At 47.0% G+C, this 21,468-nt stretch overlaps 1 protein-coding gene across 3 annotated transcripts in view; it reads left to right on the forward strand.

Moving 5' to 3' along the window:
• TNFRSF11A (TNF receptor superfamily member 11a) overlaps positions 1-21,042 on the forward strand; it is a 31,995-nt gene extending 10,953 nt beyond the window's left edge. For all 3 annotated transcript variants that reach the window (XM_042910421.1, XM_042910422.1, XM_042910423.1), the window contains 5 exons: positions 940-1,034; positions 2,877-2,990; positions 5,820-5,872; positions 7,231-7,993; positions 20,524-21,042. In XM_042910421.1, the coding sequence (XP_042766355.1) occupies positions 940-1,034; positions 2,877-2,990; positions 5,820-5,872; positions 7,231-7,993; positions 20,524-20,900 (1,402 nt within the window). In that variant the 3' untranslated portion in view covers positions 20,901-21,042. The remainder of the gene's footprint in view (positions 1-939; positions 1,035-2,876; positions 2,991-5,819; positions 5,873-7,230; positions 7,994-20,523) is intronic.
• The last annotated feature ends 426 nt before the right edge of the window (positions 21,043-21,468 follow it).

Genomic DNA, 21,468 nt, shown 5'->3' on the forward strand with positions numbered 1-21,468 from the left:
TTATTTACTTGAGAATGACTTATGATGTTTATTATCATTCCCTCGCCGCTCCCACGCTTCCCAGCTTCCCCACACCACCGGGGGTATATTTGCCCAGAGATATGTGTGTGTGTGTGTGTGTGTGTGTGTGTGTGCATATGGAAGCCTCCTGTTCATGTAAATGTTTGCATACTCTACACATCTTGGGCTTCTTCACATAATATATGCTAACGGGAGCTCATTCCATGTTTGTTGACTTAGATCTTTGTGGCTTTTGGTCGCTAGTGTTTCACCATAGAGCTATACCATCATTTTATTTAATAATTTCCCTTTTGATAGCCATTTAAGTAGTTTCTAGTCTGTCACAGTAATAAATAATTCTCAGTGCATCATCTCGTGTATATATACTGTTTCGCACTTAATGCGTGTGTGTGTGTGTGTGTGTGTGTGTGTGCAGTGAAATTATATGTATATATAGTGGAATCCCTGGGTCCTTCCATTGTGTGCTTTTTATTGAATACTAATATAAATACATGTATTGAATCCTAAAAAATTCCCAATATAGTAATTCTCATTAGATATTTATTTTCTAATCCACTTACTCACGTTTTATGTTGAAAAAGATTTTTTGTGTTTTCAGCTTCAAAAAAGCATTCAGCAAAAGTTTATCACTCAGCCAAGGCCACTGAACCATTTGGCATCTTTACTGAAGACACCAATGCTCTTTTCCAGAGCACAGTCTCAGACTAGTTCTTAGAGAACCCTGGCAGTGGTTACTTTTGCTCATTCATTTGTCCACCCTTACAGTGTGTGACAGGCACTGGGGATTCCCGTGTGCAGGAAGACCTCAGTTTTTCTCCTGAAGGAGCTAGCAATCTAGTGGAGTAGAGCCTTGTGTAGCGTTGTTTTTTAAAAAACAAGAATATGAAACCGAGTACTTAACCAATTCTACCTCCACAGCTGTAGCGTTCTCGGAGAGACGGAAGTACGTCATGGGACCGATAAATCAGATGTGGTTTGCAGTTCTTCTCTGCCGTCTACAAAGCCACCAAATGGTATGTTTAAACAGAGCGGGTTGGTTATAGATATGCCCAGTCTCGTCCGCTCTTCTAGATGTCTTCCAAAGTACATGCTGTGCCTGAAGGGGTTCACCTCAGTTTCATCCCATCTTATCTGTGGTCCCCCTTCACCTCCGTCGGTGTTCTAACTCGACATATGTTGTTTACTTGAAAATTTCCTGCTGGAATGGATGACTAATAAAATATTCATATATGCAAAAATAGAAAGAAAGAAACAAAGAAAGAAAAGAAAAAAGAAATGGAGCTATAAACATGAATTAAAATGCCCAAATATGGCAGGATAGTGGAGATCACAGTAAGGGTGTCTGTGGGAGATTTTGGTCACCAGCTAGAGTTAGAGTATCGCTATTGTTATATACGGCACGTTTTGTAGATCAAGTTAATTTTAAGTAGCTTAAGTGATCAAAGCTTGACAGAAAAGTTGACAGCTTTTGTCAACTGGATGCTGGTTACCAAGGGGAGTGACATGGGGCAGAGGTGGGTCCAGATATGGCAGCACTGGAGATGGCGCACACAGCAGGAAGACCCTCGTAATGAGGCAAGAGAACCCAGGCCACAGATTAATGGGGCTAATTAAGGGTTTAGGTTTGACATTTTGGGAAACAGGATGACACCTAAGCGTTCCGCACATGGAGTTAACACAGAGCAGCATTAAAAAAAGACCATTTTAAAGATAACATTGGAAACAACTGAGGGAATGAAAAGTTACAATTTTTTTTAAATGTTTGGGTTTTTTTGTTTTTTTTTTTTTGAGAGAGAGAAAGACAGAGCACGAACGGGGGAGGGGCAGAGAGAGAGAGGGAGACACAGAATCCGAAGCAGGCTCCAGGCTCCGAGCTGTCAGCACAGAGCCTGACGCGGGGCTTGAACTCATGGGCCGTGAGATCATGACCTGAGCCGAAGTTGGATGCTCAACCGACTGAGCCACCCAGGCAACCCAAAAGCTACTCTTTTTTTTTTTTTTTTTTTTTAATTTTTTTTTTCAACTTTTTTTATTTATTTTTGGGACAGAGAGAGACATAGCATGAACGGGGGAGGGGCAGAGAGAGAGGGAGACACAGAATCGGAAGCAGGCTCCGGGCTCCGAGCCATCAGCCCAGAGCCTGACACGGGGCTCGAACTCACGGACCGCGAGATCGTGACCTGGCTGAAGTCGGACGCTTAACCGACTGCGCCACCCAGGCGCCCCCAAAAGCTACTCTTAACAAGACAGAAGGAAAGGAGAGGCGGGAGTCCTGGAAACCAGGACATGTAAACCAAGAACCCATCATATAAAGGTTCTAATAATGAAGTGATCAAGAGGGATGGGAGAAATGGTTGTGTCACATTGTGTTGTAGATGACCTACCTGAAACACTTCGCAGGACGGCCATGGTTCTGTTCTCACGACCGGCAGAACCCTGGTGCCACGTTGTTCTTTGGAAAGAGATAGGATAAGGGGCTTCCTTTGGCCTCGGAGGCCGTCCAGCTGGAGGGAATGAGGTGTCGTTCTTGGTAAGCAAAGATGGATCTAGATGGCATGGTCAGCATGATTAGAGTTGTGCTAAAATAGCAATGTTTAAAGACAGCCCTGGGCTGGCTTGCGGAGGGACGCCAGGTGTGAGGCTGGCAGCAAAGTCACTTTCCCCCTTCCAGAGGTCAGTGTTCTCTGCACACCTGCCATCAGAGTTGGGGACTGTCCTTCTTCTCTGCTGTCAGACCAGCGTCCTCCACTCTGGGGTTTGATTCAAAGGGTTTTGTTTTTAAACAACAATTAAAATAACTAGAGAATGATATGAAACCATCTTTAACACCTTTTTCTTATTTTCTTCCAATACAGAATCCAAGATATACTTGCCCGGTTTAATTATTCTGCTTCTCTTCATATCTGTGGCATTAGTCGCTGCTGTCATCTTTGGTGTTTACTATAGGAAAAAAGGGAAAGCAGTAACAGGTATTGTATCTACACTGGTTTTTGAAAAGTAATCTTAAAGAAAGCAGATACCTTTCTAGGTTCAGGAACTGATGACTCTTAGGCTGTGTGTTCACGCAGGATAGATCATCAGGTGTGAATGAGTTGCCTTTTTCCAAGAATACCAACGTTTTTAAAAAATATTGAAAAAGTATTTTTTAATATTTATTTATTGTTGAGAGAGAGAGGTAAGTTGAGAGTGGGGGAGGGGCAGAGAAAGGGAGGCACAGAATCTGAAGCAGGTTCCAGGCTCCGAGCTGTCAGCACAGAGGCCTACACAGGGCTCGAACCCTGGAACCGTGAGATCATGACCTAAACTGAAGTCAGACACTTAACCAACTGAATCACCCAAAATATTTATTTTGAGATCGAGAGGGTGAGAGAGAGCGAGCAGGGAAGGGGCAGAGAGAGAGGGAGAGAGTGAGAATCCCAAGCAGGTTCTGTGCTATCAGCGCAGAGCCCGATGTGGGGCTCAGTCTCGTGAACCGTGAGATCATGACCTGAGCCAAAATCAAGAGTCGGATGCTTAACCAACTGAGCCACCAGGCACCTCAAGAATACCAACATTTTTAATGCACCCACTTAAAATAGAGACAAATGTTCCAGTAAATGGCAGACATAAAGTTTTGACTGGGGTCTTACCTTGCAATATGAAAATGAAATTATGAAAATAAATTATCTTCTATTCAGTAAAATTTAGGTGCTTGTTCTTAGAATGAATAATCGGGTGTTACCTTATAGCAACAGCAACCGATAGTGCCTTTTAGCCTCACATCACATTTGGCTTCTACACGACAAAGCTGAAAGAGTGTCGTTTCTAAGAAAGGATTCCTTGAGCGATTTCTTCATGCTTTCGAGGTCAGATCTTCCTCTCTTGGAGCACCTGTTGTCCCGCCATCCTTTTTCCATTTTCAGTTGCTCGGGTGTTTGTCATATCCACCTCGGCTTGGCTGTGGTTCGATCAGTTCTCCTATATCACATGCATGGACTTCATGAAACCTCACATATCTTGCTGTTTCCATTAACGTCACGTTACTTAATGTAACACGGGGCAATCAAAAGTTTTTAAACAGGGAAGATGATGTTTGAAGATGCTTATGTTAAGCAGAGAGCAGTGTTCTGTTCTCTTTGAGTCTACTCATTATTGAATATTTTTATTTAACGATGCTCCACTTCCCTAGCAACCCAGTAACTAGGGATTTGAATAATGCATGTTCAGATGGTGAGGGTCACTTGTGGAGTTTATGTGAGATAAACAGATTTCTGATCTTTTTTTTTTTTTAGTTTTTGTCTCTGTAATAATCTCTTACTGCCATATCTTCTCAGTGAGAAAGACGATGGGTCTACCAATTACCGAATGAAGGTTTAGAGCTGTTGGCTTTCCCTTCATCTGTTCACGGGGCACACGTTTTTTGGCTACCAGGGATGGGACTGGCACTGGGGGCTCGTTACCGAGCACCACAGTGAGACTGAGTGCTAAAAAGGGAAATTACAGAGCTGTAGGTGAGCAGATAACAGGGGGTCCTCTGACCTTGGGGCCAGCAAGGGTCTCCCAGAAGAGATAGGGAGCTGAGATCTGAAGGCCAGTTGGCATTAGTTAAGGTTAGTGCCACTGGAGCAGAAAGTCAGGACCAGCGTGAGATGGAACTGGACGGGGAGGGGTGGCCAGATGATGGAGCGCTGCAGGCTTGGGTTCGGAGTTTGCTCCTTATCCTTAGCAAAGAGCAGTGAAAACAGCCCTCTGGTTGTAGATGGAAAACAGCTTTGGGGTTGCAGTAAGAGTGGATGCAGACATACAGTTAGGAGGGCTTTTGCAGTCATCTGGGAGAGAGATCATCTTAGTAATTATGAGTATCCCCTATGCGTACAAGTATCCTTTCTTAGTACCATTTGGGATTATCTAGTATTGATCCCTCCAAGGGAAGAGCTACAGGTTTCCTTTTATTTGGAGTAACTTTATTTTTGTGTAATTTCAAAAATACAGAAAAGACGCGAAACTAATAACAAAGGTCATTGCAGTAACTGACACATATTGAATATTTATCCTGTGCCAGCACGCTTACGCATTTTACGCGCAGTCACGAAATCACAACGGCACCATAAGGCGGGTGCTGATATTTCTCCTGTTTCATGATGAGGAAACTGAGACTCAGAGAAGTGAAATGGACCGGACAAGGTCATGTAATAGGGAGCATTAGCTATTATCATGACCTGATTATCTTCTAATGGAGAATGGACAGCACCCCCCGCCCATCAAAGTCAGCGGAGGTGGGCTAAAATTTTATCTTTGTAGAACATAAATTCATAGGTTTTATGGACTCGGGGCCCGCTGGAGCTCAGGGGAGCCTGCCACAGCCTTCCGGCGTGCAATTTCCCTGTGTTGTACAGACATTGGAGTTAGGGTACTGGAAAGTCAGTGTCCCAGACCAGTGTCTTCTTTATTCCCCCCGCAGCGCCCAGCCCCACCCGCCCGTCCCTCTTCCCTCGTATCAAAGAAAACTTGCAAAGGGAAGGACAACCCCTGAAGTCCTAACAGCCGCTCCGAGTGTGCCCAGAGGAATTTGGAAGAACGTTAGTGCGTGATACTTGGGCTTTGCAGAGATCAGAAACTTCTGGTTTTGGTAGGAAGAGTCTTTGAATTGGTTGATTTCTTTTTTTTTTTTTTTTTAATGTTTTCACTCTCAGGAACTCTCACTGAAAAGACTTGCAGAGGACTGTGTTTAGAGATACACGCAGCTGACAGAGTGGTCAAGAATACTGAATTAGAGGAAATAATAATATGAAGTTCTTATCCTTACTTTGTTTTTCTAGCTAATTTGTGGCACTGGGTCAATGAGGCTTGCGGCCGCCTAAGTGGAAATAAGGTAAATTTAAAAGTCTTAAGTGTCTCCTTAACGTACTTTTAACAGTAGGCTGTTGACTACTAACATGTAGTCATGTTAGTACATCTAACTGTGGCGGTTAATAGTCAAATGCCGAGCCCCGCTGGGAAAGGGGTACAGCCTGGAGGGACGGAGCCTCTAATCCCAGGATTGGTCGCTACAGGATAAGCCAAAGCCCACACAGCTGCTCATCTAAATGCTGTTTTCTTTGCATTTCATGCCACGCATCATCTCTGTGCACATACATCAGTTATGTTGCTTTCTGGTGCCAGTCTTGATCGCCTAGGACAGATTCTGAGTAGGAAAGAGCTGCCATTTTCCTTTACTCCAGAGTGATTGAAAAGAGTTATTTTGGTAACTTTTAATTTTGATATATTCAAAATTATAGAAAAGCAGTGAGAATACCACACAAAAAACTGCCACATGCCCTAAACTCAGACCCAGCAATTGCTTATACTGTATCATTGGCCGTCTGTCTGTGTGTGTATGTCTATGTGTGCTTTTATTCGTGGTCCATTTTAGAGTGAAAAGGCAGACATCATGCTCCTATACCTTTAAATGCTTCAGGGTGAATTTCCTAAGAGCAAGCACATTCTCTTACATAACCTTAGAACCTTTATCAAAATCAAGAAATGTAATAGTGTTACGAACTATTATCCACATGTGCTGTTAATTATTAATATGTCTTCAATTACCTGATTCTGTCCCTTAAATCTATTGTCTTTAAGGCATGAAGAATATAAACTTTAAACCGGGAGCTCATCCTGATTCTCCCAATTCCAATCCCAATCCCAATCCCAACACCACAGGATTCGTTCGGTCTTTCCCTTACCTGGATTTGAATCTCCCCTCTCCCATTCCCAACCGGATGAAATGTGGCTCCCGTTACTGTCAGTATATTTGCTCATTGGCTCAATGACGGAACACAGAGACAGTAGTTTCACAATTACTAAACTGTACCACAGCAAAAAACAAAGCTACTAGCTAGTATTCATTATTTGTTTACAGGTTTGTTTTGTTTTTTTTTTTTTAATTTAGATTGAACGTATATGGACAAAACACTGTGTTCTAAAGTTGAGTTAGCCCTTTGCCTTATTTGGGTGTGAACGTGCTGTTCGTGGGAAATGCAGTTTGATTCATTCGTTTCTGGTTGGATTCCATTTTAGGGTTCTCCCCCACTGTAATTTTAAATAACACAGGCAAAGTACCCAGTGAGTGGTCCATCTGTACTTGTCACGGTGGAAATAATTACTATAAACCATTTTCAGCTGTGTTTAGCAGGAACATGTTCTAGTAAGTGTGGGCATTAATACCTGTGCCTTCTGAATTGAAATCTGCAGGAGTCCTCAGGCAACAATTTTAGCAGCACTCATATGGAAGCCTCTAGTCAGCGTGAAATCTGTGAAGGTGTCTTACTGCTGACTCTGGAAGAGAAGATGTTTCCCGAAGATATGTGCTGTCCAGACGGCATTGGCCTCTGTGGCGGTGTGTGCTCAGGGGGTGGTCCCTGTGCACAGGGAGAAGATGCTGGAATGCTCACCTTGGTCAGCGAGATTGAGGGGGACCCCTTCAGGCAGATGCCCACGGAAGACGAATATGTAGACAGGCCCTCCCAGACCCCAGACTCTTCACTGTCCCTCCCTCGGCCTGGCAGCAAATCCACACCCCCTTTCCCTGAGCCCCTGGAGGTGGGGGAGAATGACAGTTTAAGCCAGTGCTTCACTGGGACAGAGGGCTTGGTGGATTCTGAAAGCTGCAATTTCACGGAGCCCCCGTGCAGGACCGACTGGATTCCCATAGCCCCCGAAAAGTACTTGCAAAAAGAAGTGGAGGGTGGCAATTGCCCCCACTGGGCAGCCAGCCCCAGCTCTGCAGAGGGCTGCGCAGGCTGCAGAAACCCTCCCGGGGAGGACCGGGAACCCCTCACGCCTACCCCGAAAAGTGGACCTTTGCCCCAGTGCGCCTATGGCATGGGCCCCCCGCCTGAAGAAGCAGCCGACGGGACAGGCCAGCCCACGGACGGGGCCGACGTAAGGCTTCCCGGCTCGATGAGGGGAGGCCCGGGGTCTGGAAGCCCCTCCAGTGACCAGCCACCTGCATCTGGTAAGTGATTTTCCTGGTCCCTTCCTTCTGAGCTTTAAAAAAGGCCTGTTCTTTATGCAGTGTTTGAAGGCAAGTGTCACAGACCATTTGGGGAGGAAGGATGCTAACGTGGGGAAAATTTTGCTTGCACGTCTCCTCCTGATAGACCTCTTTGCAGGGTGGGTTTTGACCCCGTCCGCACGTTGGGTTTGTGGCGGGTGTGTGACTGTATCCTCCAGCCCCCGGGACTGTCTTCATTTACACATGCCTCACCGCCCGCCCCTGGCAGTGAGCCTCCCAAAGCAATGGCAGCATTGACCTCGGGACTGGCTGAAGTCAAGGCGTTCCCTCAGATTTCTGGGTTCTGTTTCTGTTTTTAAAGCAACCTACTCCTCAAAGCTCCAGAGAAAGCTTTTATAATTTTCAGGGGACAAACATTGTTTAGTTAATTCTTAATCAATTAATATTTATGGAGAGTATCTCAGTTCGATACCAAATTCATGATGCAGTATAAATGTCCTTTGATGCTTTATATGAGAAGCCCCTTTTACAGCCACTGCATATAATGTATTTATGGAACGAGAAGGATAATTTTACAGTTTAAAATCATGATAGAGACTTATCGTTGCATCACTGCTTGAGCACGAATAGCCCACCAATTACAATAACTTTTTCCCCAAGGCTGAGACGCCGTCTGTTTCATCATGTAGTTACAAGGAACCTTGCCGCTGGTAGTGTGAGCTCTGGGTTTTATCTACCACATGGGGGGTCAAGGGATCTCTCTGAGAGTCTTCCGACAGCTATAGACACTTTCTCCAGAAAAATGAATCAGTGCACGTATACCATTTAAAGGGCTTCACAGGGGGTGCCTGGATGGCTTGGTCAGTTGAGCATCCGACTTTGGCTCAGGTCACGGTCTCACGGTGCGTGTGTTCGAGCCCCGCGTTGGGCTGTCTGCTGTCAGCACAGAGCCTGCTTGGGATCCTCGGTCCCCTTCTCTCTCTGCCCCTCCCCCGCTGGCTCTCTAAATAAACAAACAAACAGACTTAAAAAAAAAACATAAAGGGCGTCACAGACTCCTCCCACCCTCAAAAAGGAAAAGGAAAAAAGCCCATTCGTGGACCACCTGTATCCTAGGATGCCTTTTTCTTTTTCTTTCCTGCCTCTTTATTTAGACCACAAGCAGTACCAGCAGCTGGTCTTTGAATGATTTTATAACCCTGAGGTAGCTAGGTCCTACCCAAAACACAGAGTCTCTTCTGCCTCATGCTGGCGATGGCCCCTGGCTCATTTGATAGAAGAGTGTGCTTTAGTCTGTCTTCTAAGCTTTGTGGTTTTGCTGTAACTACACAAACTTCCTGAGGTGTAAATTCTATCATATCAATTCTCAGACTGAAAGGAGGAGATGCGTTTGGGGATATTTTCAAAGAACCGATGTGTTCTTCCTTCAGAAGACCTCAACGTTAAGATCTTAAGGAATTTCCATAACTGAAAGTTGGGCTCTACTCTTCGTTTGTATGATTCGACTTCTTTTTTTAGTGGTTAATTTTCTTCCTATCGGTCATAGAGACATACGAAACACTAGCATTTGGGACTGTGGAGAGCTGGGAAACCAAAGCTGAGTGTGGCCGTGGCCATGTCTTAGTAAGACTGCCACTGTGTGAACAACTTCAGCAACTGTTGGAAGAAGAGTTGGTCGAATTTGTTTATTTTTTTTTTAAGTTTATTTATTGGGGGGGGGGGGGATGCAAGTGGAGGAGGGGCAAAGGGGAGAGAGAGAGAATCCCAAGCCTTCCCAGTCTCTGTCAGTGCAGAGCCTGACGCAGGGCTCGAACTCCCGAACCGTGAGATCATGACCTGAGCCAAAGTCGGATGTTTAACTGACTGAGCCACCCAGGCGCCCCATGTTGGCCGAACTTAAAGAGAGATTTTTTTCTTAGTGTCACAAAGCCAAAAGCTAGATCTGTAGTCTCCTGTAAAGAGTTAAAACAATGCCCTAGTCTGGTTTTTATTATCATTTCTTTTCTCCAGCACTAAACAGCTAGGCATAGAGGAAAGAAAAAAAAAAAGCGTGTCATCAACTAAGTGGTGTTAATTTGCAGAAAGTTTACACTGCTTTCTCTCTGTTCATCTGGTGCTTAGCCATGCAAAACATCCGTGAGAGCCCGCGTGTGGATGCCAGCAAGAGGGCCAAGTTCATTCTAGCCCGAGGAGAAGCAGCAGCCAGACTGATTTTTGAGGCTGTGCTATTCTCTCCATAATTGCTTCTGCATGAACACGCCTTCTGGTTTCTGGTCAAAATAGCACTTCCTCATTATTGCTTTTTTTTTTTTTTTTTTTTTTAAGATTGTCATAATGTACGTTCTATATAATGTGTGAAAGAATGGAGCTTGAGTGAAAAATCAGAGGGAGGTCTATTTGTATTTGATCTCCTGAAAGCCACTGTGCTCTCGAGGACTTGAAGGAGGTGGCTTTTTTTTTATTGGGTGTTAGATTTTTAGGTGTGGGTTTTAATGTTTTAAACTTCCGGAGGCGCCTGGGTGGGTCAGTTGGTTGAGCGTCTGACTGTTGGTTTTGGCTCAGGTCACGATCTCACGGTCATGAGGTTGAGACCTGCATGGGGCTCTGTGGCGAGCATGGAACCTGCTTCAGATTCTCTCTCTTCCTCTGCCCCTTTCCCCATTTGCACGCTGTCTCTTTCTCGCTCTCTCTCAAAAATAATAATGTAAAAAAACTTGCAACCAAATCAAGTGGTTTCTGGAAACAATGACATGATTGGGTACTTCCTCAGTAGGGGCGGGGGGAGTATCTCCTTCACACCCAGCATCCCTTGGGAGCGCATGATGGTTCTCCAAACAGTTCTACAAGCATAACTTTTAAAAATAATATCCAACGTTAAGGCTATTTTCTCAATGTTATAATTCTTTCTTTTTAATGTTTATTATTTTGAGAGACAGAGGCACAGCACGATGGGGGAGGGGCAGAGAGAGAGGGAGACACAGAACCCGAAGCAGGCTCCAGGCTCCGAGCCGGCAGCACAGAGCCCGACGTGGGGCTCGAACCCACAAACCATGAGGTCATGACCTGAGCCGAAGTCGGACGCTCAACCGACTGAGCCACCCAGGCGCGCCTCAGTGTTGTAACTCTTAGAGAACAGTGAGAATTGTTAGCAAAGACCCATAAGGGGAACACATACATTTGGTTATGTCTTCTATAACCACTTCTTAATTTACATCTTAAATTACTATCCTGATGACGTAATGGTGGTTACCTTGGTTACAAATCCTTTCACCTGGAGTTTGGAGAATTCTCACTGTGTCTAGAAAATTATTTCCTGTGGAAGAAAGAATAATGTGTCTGCAGTGACTGGTGACTTGTTTTTGGCCCCTGAAATCACTTACTTGGTTCGGCCACTTTTGAGCTGGAAACCGTTGTTTATTTACAGGGCCCACAGTGATTATTAACGAACACCAGCTACGTATTGGTTTTTCTGTCATCTCTTTATTGACAGTCTACTGAGCCACAGAGACTTAGGAAAGCTTGCCAAGCAAGTAGGGATTGAGGTGAAGGAGTGGACAACTGAAGAAATCAGTAACTTGAGATCACAGCCTGCTCTCTCCTTCCCCCGCTCACCCACCTCGGTTCTGGCCAAAGCCAGCCCCTTTTAGTACGAACACCCCTCACTCTCCTCTTCTGTGCTTCTGTTAGTGCCAGCCACCCCGCCCGTGCACTGGCCCTTTTTCCAGACCGCCCACTCCTCCTGTCCTTCCAGGTCTCAGCTCAGATGCCACTTCTGGGCAGAGAGGGCAGGCGTGCTGCCTGCACGGCCCCTTCTGTGCGCTTTCTGTCCTTCTCGCTGAGCCCGGCACCCCCACACCTTTATCAACGAGCGGTCTCTAGACAGCCGCACCATTCAGTGGGAATTTCCATGAGCTTTGCCACACCTGATCTTTCCAGTTTCTCCCAAGGTGACTTAGTCACGGTGTGTCCGTCTCATTCATTCATTCAGCCAGTCATGAGTAACTAGAGAACAAGAGACCATGTTTGTTTGTTCCCTAAACTCACTCTCCACCTCCTACTTCTTCAGTCTGTCCTGGGGAGCGGGAGGCCAGGCAGGGGACGGAAGGCATTAACTATCCTGGACAGACCTCAGTGTCCTGGGTAGAGGAGCCAAAGGTGAGCTGGTTCATGCAAATGGCACAGACACACCAAGGCCAATTCCTGGGAGCCAAGGGCACTGGAAGATGAAGGGGCACTTGCCCGTTTCTCCCATCCCTGGGTCCCCCTCTCTTGACATGACTATTCTTGACCATCCATTTCCACCCGGAAAGGACAAATAAAGGCTTTCCTACCTCAATTTTCTTCCCTTTCCCTCCACTCCCCCCAGGCAATGGACAATGCTCTATTTTATTTATTTATTTATTTATTTATTTATTTATTTGAGAGAGAGAGAGAGAGAGAGAGAGAGAGAGAGAGAGAATAAGCGAGGAAGGGGCAGAGAGAGAGGGAGACACAGAATCTGAAGCAGGCTCCAGGCTCTGAGTGGTCAGCACAGAGCCAGGCACTGGGCTCAAACCCAAGAACTGCAAGATCATGACCTGAGCCAAAGTTGGACGCTTAACTGACTGGGCCACCCAGGGGCCCCCAGTGGACAATGCTCTGTTTCTAACTTTCTTTTCTCTCCTGTTGGAATGCCGTCCACTAGCTTGGGTTTCACTTTTAGCTAAGTACTATAAGGGCAAGTATTAGGTCAGTGAGTCTGTAAGTTAAAAATGACATTTTATGATTTGGTTATTGGGCAATATTCATTGGTACTAGAAGTCAATGCGTTATTTCAAAATATATGAAAAATTTGTTCCCTGTATACTTGAATTCACTCCTGCTTGCTGTCTCTCTGTTCTGATGGGGCTCGCTCTGGAAGAGTTTCATTCGTAAGCCATTCTAACTAACTTTCGAGCATGATTCAGAATGGAACTATTAAATACTGGTTCCCTGCCCTTATCATCATATACTCCATTCCTTCCAAATGCCTAAAACAGAGCTTACATTTCCATAAAAAGGAAAATCACATGAGAAGCATATGGGTTAAGTATAAAATAAGATTTTAAAAAATTCCAAAAGAACTCCGTGTAGCCTGGGTAGTTTGAGTGTATTTGTGTATATTTTTAGTTCTGTTCCTTGGAAGAAAATCTACATGACAATTGGGTGGTATTATTTGCTATAGTTCTTCTGATTCAGTATTCATACGTTATGCATTTTAAACAACATGATAAGCTTTTGAGAAGAGTATGTATTACCTTGCTTAAAAATGTGAATTCTGCCAGAAATTGAGTTCTTAAAATGAAGCTTGTTTTCTCTGCCCAAGAAATAGAAATTCCATGGAGTTGGCCATTGGGATGCATGGACTTATTAAAGTGTAGACATCTTTCTGATCATGGTGGGACACTTCATTTGGCCTTTGTTTCTGTTGACTTCGGTGCTATTTTTAGCTCTCAGGTTACCTGGAAAATCTGCTAGTTAAGTCACATGAAATATTAATCTTAACTGAACCAATCCATGTTTAATGTTAGAAATTCTTTGAAATTTCTAATTTAATAAAAATCATCATGTCATTCTGGCTCCCAAATCCCACTTTTAGGTAGCTTGAAATACAATTCCCAGTCTCCCTGTGTTGAGAGACGAGTAGACTATTAAAAAAAAATTTTTTTTAATGTTTATTTATTTTTGAGAGAGAGAGCATAAGTGAGGGAGGGTCAGAGAGAGAGGGAGACACAGAATCCGAAGCAGGCTCCAGGCTCCGAGCTGTCAGCACAGAACCCAACGTGGGGCTGGAACTCATGACCCACGAGATCATGACCCGAGCCAAAGTAGGACACTTAGCCGACTGCGCCAGCCAGGTGCGGTGAGTAGACTATTGTGACATCCTGATTATCTGTTATGAAGCCTAGACCTTAAACCGCCGCACTGCTGCTTTACGTGGGGTCTGCGCAGCAAGTGATGCCTATCATGGCCTAGGAGTCCCCTCCCTTCTGCCAGTTGTCTCAGGAGCTGCTGTTTTCACAATCGCCGCTTCTTTTGTGAGGGAAGCTCTTTCTCTCCCATGCCTCCAACCCCATCTTTGTCCTCAAGTGACATGAAGTTACAGTCACTGCCGGGGGCAGCCTAGCAGGGGAAAGCTGTCGGAAAGGCAGCTGAGGAAAGTTAAGGAAGGTGGGGAGGGACCCTTGCTTTGCTTGTTATCCTGGAGGCTCAGTAGAAACGAAGTCTCAGGCCTTTGTGAGGCATCTTGGATAAGCCTCATCTACGCCATGCTTCCCTTGTTACATTTTCTTTTTTTTAATGTTTATTTATTTTGAGGGGGGGAGAGAGAGAGTGCGAGAGTACAAGCGGGGGAGGGGCAGAGAGAGAGAGAGAGAGAGAGAGAGAATCCTAAGCAGACTCCCGCTAACTGCACACTGTGCCGTCAGCACAGAGCCTGTCGCGGGGTCCATCCTGTGAACTGTGAGATCGTGACCTGAGCTGAAATCGAGAGTCAGACTCTGAGCCACACAGGCGCCCTCCCTTTTCATATTTCCCTTAGCTACCAACAAGGGCTGCGTCCCCCTCTAAGAGCAGAACAATCTGGGGCTTTCCTTGGCACTCACTGGAAAGAGCTACCCCTTCAGGGGCCGCTATCAACTGCAGAAGCCACGGCAACCATGCTGAAAAGGAGGCCCTTCGGCACCCACGTGATCAGGCAGCTTGCTGCCATGGCGACCTGCTAACTCGCCATCCCAGGGCCTTGCCCTCTCTGGTCAGCTTGCATAACCCTATATTTATTTATTTATTTATTTATTTATTTATAAACATTTATTTATTTTTGAGACAGAGAGAGACAGAGCATGAACAGGGGAGGGTCAGAGAGAGGGAGACACAGAATCTGAAACAGGCTCCAGGCTCTGAGCTGTCAGCCCAGAGCCCGACGCGGGGCTCGAACTCACGGACCGCGAGATCGTGACCTGAGCCGAAGTCGGCCGCTTAACCGACTGAGCCACCCAGGCGCCCCTTGCATAACCCTATACAACCTCTGGGACCTGAAAGGAAGAAAACGCATTTTAAGGAATGATTGCTATTGAGAAGAACAGTTCAGGACTGAGGTGTATTACAGGATAAGGATATTACCAGCTCCTTCTAAATTGACCTTGATCGACTCTCGTGCTACAGGCAAGTCATAGCGGACTTGGGTGAGGAGAAACGAGACCATGGGGGTTTAGTGTAGAACTATACCGATGAGTCTTCAAACCAGTGACAGCCGTCATGATGAATTATTTCAGCGAAGAAAACAGAAGTTGGTTAGATTTCTAGAGGGAAGTTCCCTCTCCGTCTTCAGGACATGTTGAGATCCTCCAACAAGACAGGGCTGGAAAATAACATTACCGCCTGGCACATTGCACCAATCCGTTTCCCTGCGAGTTGCACACGCACAGACACTACGTTCCAGGGGTAGTGATGCCATCCGCGCACCTGAGCCTGGTTCTCTCTTTCCCAGGGATTTTCAGACCCATCATCTCATTGGACCCTTGTGCCGTCCTGCGGGTATTCATGCGTTCATTCTTTCGTTTAACAGGTATTGTGTGCTGCTCCGTGCGGCCGCACCCTGCCAGGCTGGCGGGGCTTGAAACTTGATTCTCATTTCACAAACTGAGCAGGCCGAAATCTGGAGAGGTGTTAGGTGGCTTGTCCCGAATCCCACAGGTAGGGAGGGCTGAGCGGAACAAGACCGGAAGCTTCCAGACCCCTGCTCTCTCCTCTGTCCCTCCCCACTGCTCACTCTCTTGTACTCAGGCAGCCACTGACACCTCATCACTTTAGTCACCAGTTGGCCCCTTCTGCTCTTCAGGGACCACGGCACCGGGATGACACTGACATAATTAGATGCCAGGCAGGTGAGTCTGTATGAGGAGGAGCCATGAGGAAAGAAGGCCGTTTGGCAGTTGCCATCCTGGAGGCAGTGTTAGCAGAGGGGGAAAGCAAACCTGGAATGCTCACACACAGGGCAGCTGCGGGCTGGTGGGCACAGAGCAGCCCGCCCGGCACGGAGGGAGCACTCAGAAATTCTGGATTTGGGGTGTTGTTCCCATTACTGTGGTTACCATGGAAACATATCATGGGATCCATATTTTAGTGGCACCAGAAGATAGCCTCTGCAGCTTAGTGTCTTACTAAACATTTAGTTCTTTATCGGTACAGAAAATTAGATTCACGAACACTTCAGCAATATTGAAAGATGGCCAACCTACAGGATGTCACCTCCAAAAAGAGTGAAGCTAAACGAAAGCATCTGTGTAGGGGAAAAACCCAGGGTAATACTTTTTTTAAGTGTATTTATTTTTTGAGAGAGAGAGAGAGCACATGCATGGGGGAGGGACAGAGAGAGAGGGAGGGAGAGAATCCCAAGCAGGTTCAGCACTATCCGCGCAGAGCCTGATGTGGGGCTCAAACTCATGAACCATGAGATCGTTACCTGGGCGGAAATCAAGAGTCAGATGCTTAACCGACTGGGCCACACAGGTGCTCACCACCACCCCCCAGAGCAATACTTTCAAGGGCTGCCTGCCAGGTCAGGACCCACTACATAATTTCCAGAACCCACTGGAAAATGAAAACACGAGGTGTCCGTGTGCAGAAATTAACAAGAAATTCAAGATGATGACCGTAGAGCAGTAATCCCGGCGTGGCCTCCTGAGTGCGGGGCCCCACGTAGCTGCACAGGTCACATGCCCGTGAAGACGGCTGTGATGCCACGTATTGTCATTGAGAAATCAGTAAAGCTTTTTAAGGAAGTTGAGTCTGTACCAGTTTACTACTCTCAAAAAAGTCAGCGTGGATGAAACGGGCTGGGACTCAACCGACGGTGGTTTTTGTCATTAATTATACCTTGGGTAAAGGAGAAAAAAAAAAACACATGTGAAGAATAAAATTGTTTGAGAATCTCATACTCATTCTAGATAACTTTTCTTTACATCCTAATTGTTAGGAATTTACAGGTCTTGTCCACCTCCCCCACCCTGTCCCCACCTCCCCTCAAAGAATAATATTCTTGATCCGGCCTATGAATCAAAGAATTCTGAAATGTGTAAATGTATCTTGGGCAAAAGGATTTGAGTTCCATTTTGGAAAAAGAGAGGGGAAGGGAAGGAGGAAGGGAAAGAAAAAAGAATACAGCTCCTATATCAGAGATATTGTTTGCCATGAGGCAATTGGCATGGGATAAAATTCTTAGTGTGAATAATTAAACAGGATCTTGATGTACAAGACGATAAAACACGGGCTTTTACTAGAGCTCTGACAAGATGAAGATTCTGACAAGGAAGAAGGTAAACAACAGTGGATTCATGATGATGATTTGTTGGAAAATAAAATTTAAAATGAGGGGGAAATTGTATATACCATGACCTAAGTAGATAAATCTCAGTATGAAGACGGTGAAGATGGGAGATTAAATTCAAAACCATAAATCAATCACACAGTGGTTAGCGATGCCCTCTGTGTAGTTTTACGTTATAAGGACGAACAAGAGCATCACCCAGTCACTGACATTGTCACAACAGACTAGAGGAGCTGTACTGGGAAAATCATACTTTTTAAAAACTTAATTTTTTTTTAAAGGAGAGCACAAACTGAGGAGAGGGACAGAGGGAGAGAGAGAATCTCAAGCAGGCTCCACACTCAGCAGAGAGCCTGATGCGACGCTCGATCCCATGACCCTGGGATCTTGACCTGAGCCGAAATCCAGAGTCAAACACCCAACTGACTGAGCCATCCCGGGCACCCCTCTTGAATATCTTTTTATTTTTATTTATTTTTAAAAATTTTTTTTAATGTTTATTTATTTTTGAGAGAGAGAGAGAGAGAGAGAGAGAGAGAGAGAGAGAGAGAGAGCATGAGTGGGGGAGGAGCAGAGAGACAGAGAGGGAGGCACAGAATCCGAAGCAGGCTCCAGGCTCTGAGCTGTCAGCACAGAGCCCGACGTGGGGCTCGAACTCACCAGCTGTGAGATCATGACCTGAGCTGAAGTCGGACGCTCAACCGACTGAGCCACCCAGGCGCCCCTTGAATATCTTTTTAAATTTAAAACATAGAACTTAACGTTCACGCTATTTTTAGTAAAGGCCATATGTATTGGGTGTTGATAGTTTCCTGAGACTTTTTTACATGAACCTCACAATCTTAATTTCCACTCTCTATGTCTTTAGGGTGGAATGAGAAATTACAGCCATTTGCAAAACAAATGTGAGTGCGAGATCCTTTTGCATGTTTCGTGTGTTTCGTTTTGTTTCTTTTCTCCACAGTTCTCTTTCCCACACCACCGCACCAATTCAGCAGTTTGTTGAAGCTGTCTCTTGTCTCGAGTCCTCTTATTTGGGTCCTTGCAAAGCAGTCACTTGGGTTTTTACAGAAACATTTCCCCCCTTTTTTTTTATTAAAAATTTTTAATGTTTATTTTTGAGAGAGAGACAGAGTGCGAGTAGGGGAGGGCCAGAGGGAGGGAGAGACACAGAATCCAAAGCAGGCTCCAGGCTCTGAGCTGTCAGCACAGCACCTGACGTGGGGCTCGAACCTGTGAACCACAAGATCATGACCTGAGCCGAAGTCGGACGCTTCACCAGCTGAGTCATCCAGGCGCCCCAAACTTTCCCCTTTTTATCACACTTAGATTTTACCACTTCACAAAATAGTTAATAACATTTACTAATGAGTTCAGCTGGTAAAAACAGAACTGAGAACCACCTTGGTAGCTGGTGGGAGCAGAAAGGCATAGACGTACTAGAAAGGAGACTGCTAGCTTAGAGTACAGTGTATGTTCTGAGCACCTGTTGGGATATTTCAGAGGAAATGGAGAACGCGGAGCCATCCAGCTAGCTGGTGAATGGGAATACTAGCTGGCCGCCCCCGTGTTGCTTGGGGGGTTATTAGGCAAATAAATCCCCACCACTACCTATCTTGAAATATATACTGCATACAACTGCCTGTGGGAGACATAGCATGAGTCATAGATCTTCAGATTTGTTGCTCACATTTTAAGTTTTTACTTATTTTTGAGAGAGAGAGAGAGAGAGAGCGCGCGCAAGCGGGGGAGGGGCAGAGAGAGAGAGAGAGAGAGAGAGAGAGAATCCCAAGCAGGCCCTGTGCTTCAAGTATGGAGCCCAGTGCAGGACTTGAACTCCAGAACCGTGAGATCATGACCTAAACAGAAATCGAGAGCTGGTCACTCGACCGACTGAGCCACCCAGGCGTCCTAAGTTGCCCACATTTTAAATCTTATCGTTTCATGGGTCACTGGGCCTCCATTTCAGCTTCCCTGGAGGTATCTTATGGGTAGAGGGAAGGCTCCCCAAAGGGATTCCCTGTAAGCTGTTGGTATTTTAGACCCTCCAAAACATGCCTTCCAAATTTGAGGAAAATCTCTTCTTGTGGAGTGGTGATAGAAAGTTAATGTGTATAAATTGTTATAAAGCTGGGTCACAGTAGAGGAGAAAAAAAAAAGAGGAAGTTAACAGTGAGGAGCTATTTTGCTGTTCACCTCTCTGTCAGAATGAAAGATTTTGTTTTTGATACTGAGTGTTGGGACATTTCTGCATCTACTTGGGTTTATGGCACTTCTTTTCACCTGGGACATTTCTAGCTATCAGTCTTTAAATAGAAGAATAATAGGGGTAGCAAGTTTCCTAACATTTGTTGAACTTTCTATTTTCCAAAAGGCCCATGAATTAAAGACTGGCCAAATCCAGTCACCCACAAAGAAGTGATATAGAGCCCCTCCCCCCCCCTCCCCCCCCCCCCCCCCCGGGACAAAACACTCCTCAGGCTTCCGAGGAAAGAATGATTTACAGGATTTGTTTTTCTCCATTTTCGTCTTCTGAATCTCTTTTGTTCCAGGAGTTAAAAACGAAGTGTTAAGGAAACTGATTTAACCTAAATCGGTTAAATACTAAGTCATGCTAAATACTGAGCCTGGGTGGCCCCCTGGCCCTCCAAGGCTGAACTGTCAGGGACCTGCGTGGAAGGTACAAAAAGCGATGACAACTGGTCAGAGGGGAGGCTGGGCTGAAGTGGGCTCGGGGTCCTATCTGGCAATGACCTTTCCTCCTGCCCTGCGTTCCCCTCCTGACGCGCTGGACCTGGCCAGGCCACAGGCTGTTTGCTGCAGGTAGATCTTGCAGGTAGATCATGCACACGCGTTCCTAGGTAGCAGCTGCACCTGTGAGTCGACCTCCCAGCTGTGCTCTCAGCAAGCTGAGTCCCACGTGGCAAACGACGACTGGAGCGTGGCCTGTGGTCTCGCCGCTCTCCTCTCTGCCCCTCCTTCTTCCGCCGCAGTCAGGCCTGCTGAGATGAAAAATGATGGAGCCCCTCGGAGTGTCAGATGCGCGTTAGAGACGGTGTCGGTGAGGAGAGGCCGCCGCTAGAACAGCCTGCTTTCTTGGGACACTTCCCTATCACAAGACCAAGTTCTCACCAAGGGCCGATGACTCATCCTCTGCGTGTTCTCTCTTCCTCTCCCCTTGTAGGAAATGTGACTGGAAACAGTAACTCCACGTTTATTTCCAGCGGGCAGGTGATGAACTTCAAGGGCGACATCATCGTGGTCTACGTCAGCCAGAACTCCCAGGAGGGCCCGGCGGGGCCCGGCGGCGGCGGCGGCGGCGGCGGCGGCGGTGGCGGCGGCGCGGGGGAGCCGGTCGGCCGCCCGGTGCAGGAGGAGAGCCCGCCGCGCTGCGACTCGTTCGCGGGCCTCGGGCCGCGCTTCCCCGACCCATGCGCTGACCTGGAGGCGCGGCCGGGCGGGGGGCTGCAGGAGTGCGGCTCCCCCGGGCCCGACAAGGCCTCGCGGCCGGTGCAGGAGCAGGGGGAGGCCGACAAGGGCGCGGCAAGGGCGCGGCGCTGAGCGGCGGGTGACTCGCGGCGGCTCTCGGCGCCCCCTCGGAGCCGCTCTGCGGTGGGGCGGGCGCGGACCTCGGCGCCATCCAGCCCGGGCTCGGCGGGCGCCACGGGGGCCGCGCGTTCCCACTTGGAGGCGGGGAGCCGCACGCACCTGCGCCTGGGCGGGGCCGGGAGGAGGCTCGCGCGCCCGTGCCCGGGCGGGGCCTGGGGACGGAGCGCACCTGCTCCCGGGCGGGGCCTGGGGGCCGCGCGCACCTGCTCCTGGGCGGGGTCTGGGGAACCGCGCGCACCTGCTCCTGGGCGGGGCCTGGGGAACCGCGCGCACCTGCTCCTGGGCGGGTCAGGGCGGCAGCCCTGATCTGCGCCCAGACGTCCCTCTCTTCGGTACATCGTCAACTTACCTGACATTCTCCACCTATCTTGCTCTTTATAGAATCGGGCACTTTTGAAAAACCTGCATTTGTTGTCACCATTCACTGTTACCCACAGTCACGTATCAACTGATGACACGGGTAGATGTCGCTCTACTTTTTACCTCCTTTTAGGGTTTTCCTCCATCCCCTCCCATTCCC

The sequence above is a fragment of the Panthera leo genome, chromosome D3 (assembly GCF_018350215.1).
Source record: "Panthera leo isolate Ple1 chromosome D3, P.leo_Ple1_pat1.1, whole genome shotgun sequence".
In the NCBI taxonomy this organism is placed as follows: domain Eukaryota; kingdom Metazoa; phylum Chordata; class Mammalia; order Carnivora; family Felidae; genus Panthera; species Panthera leo.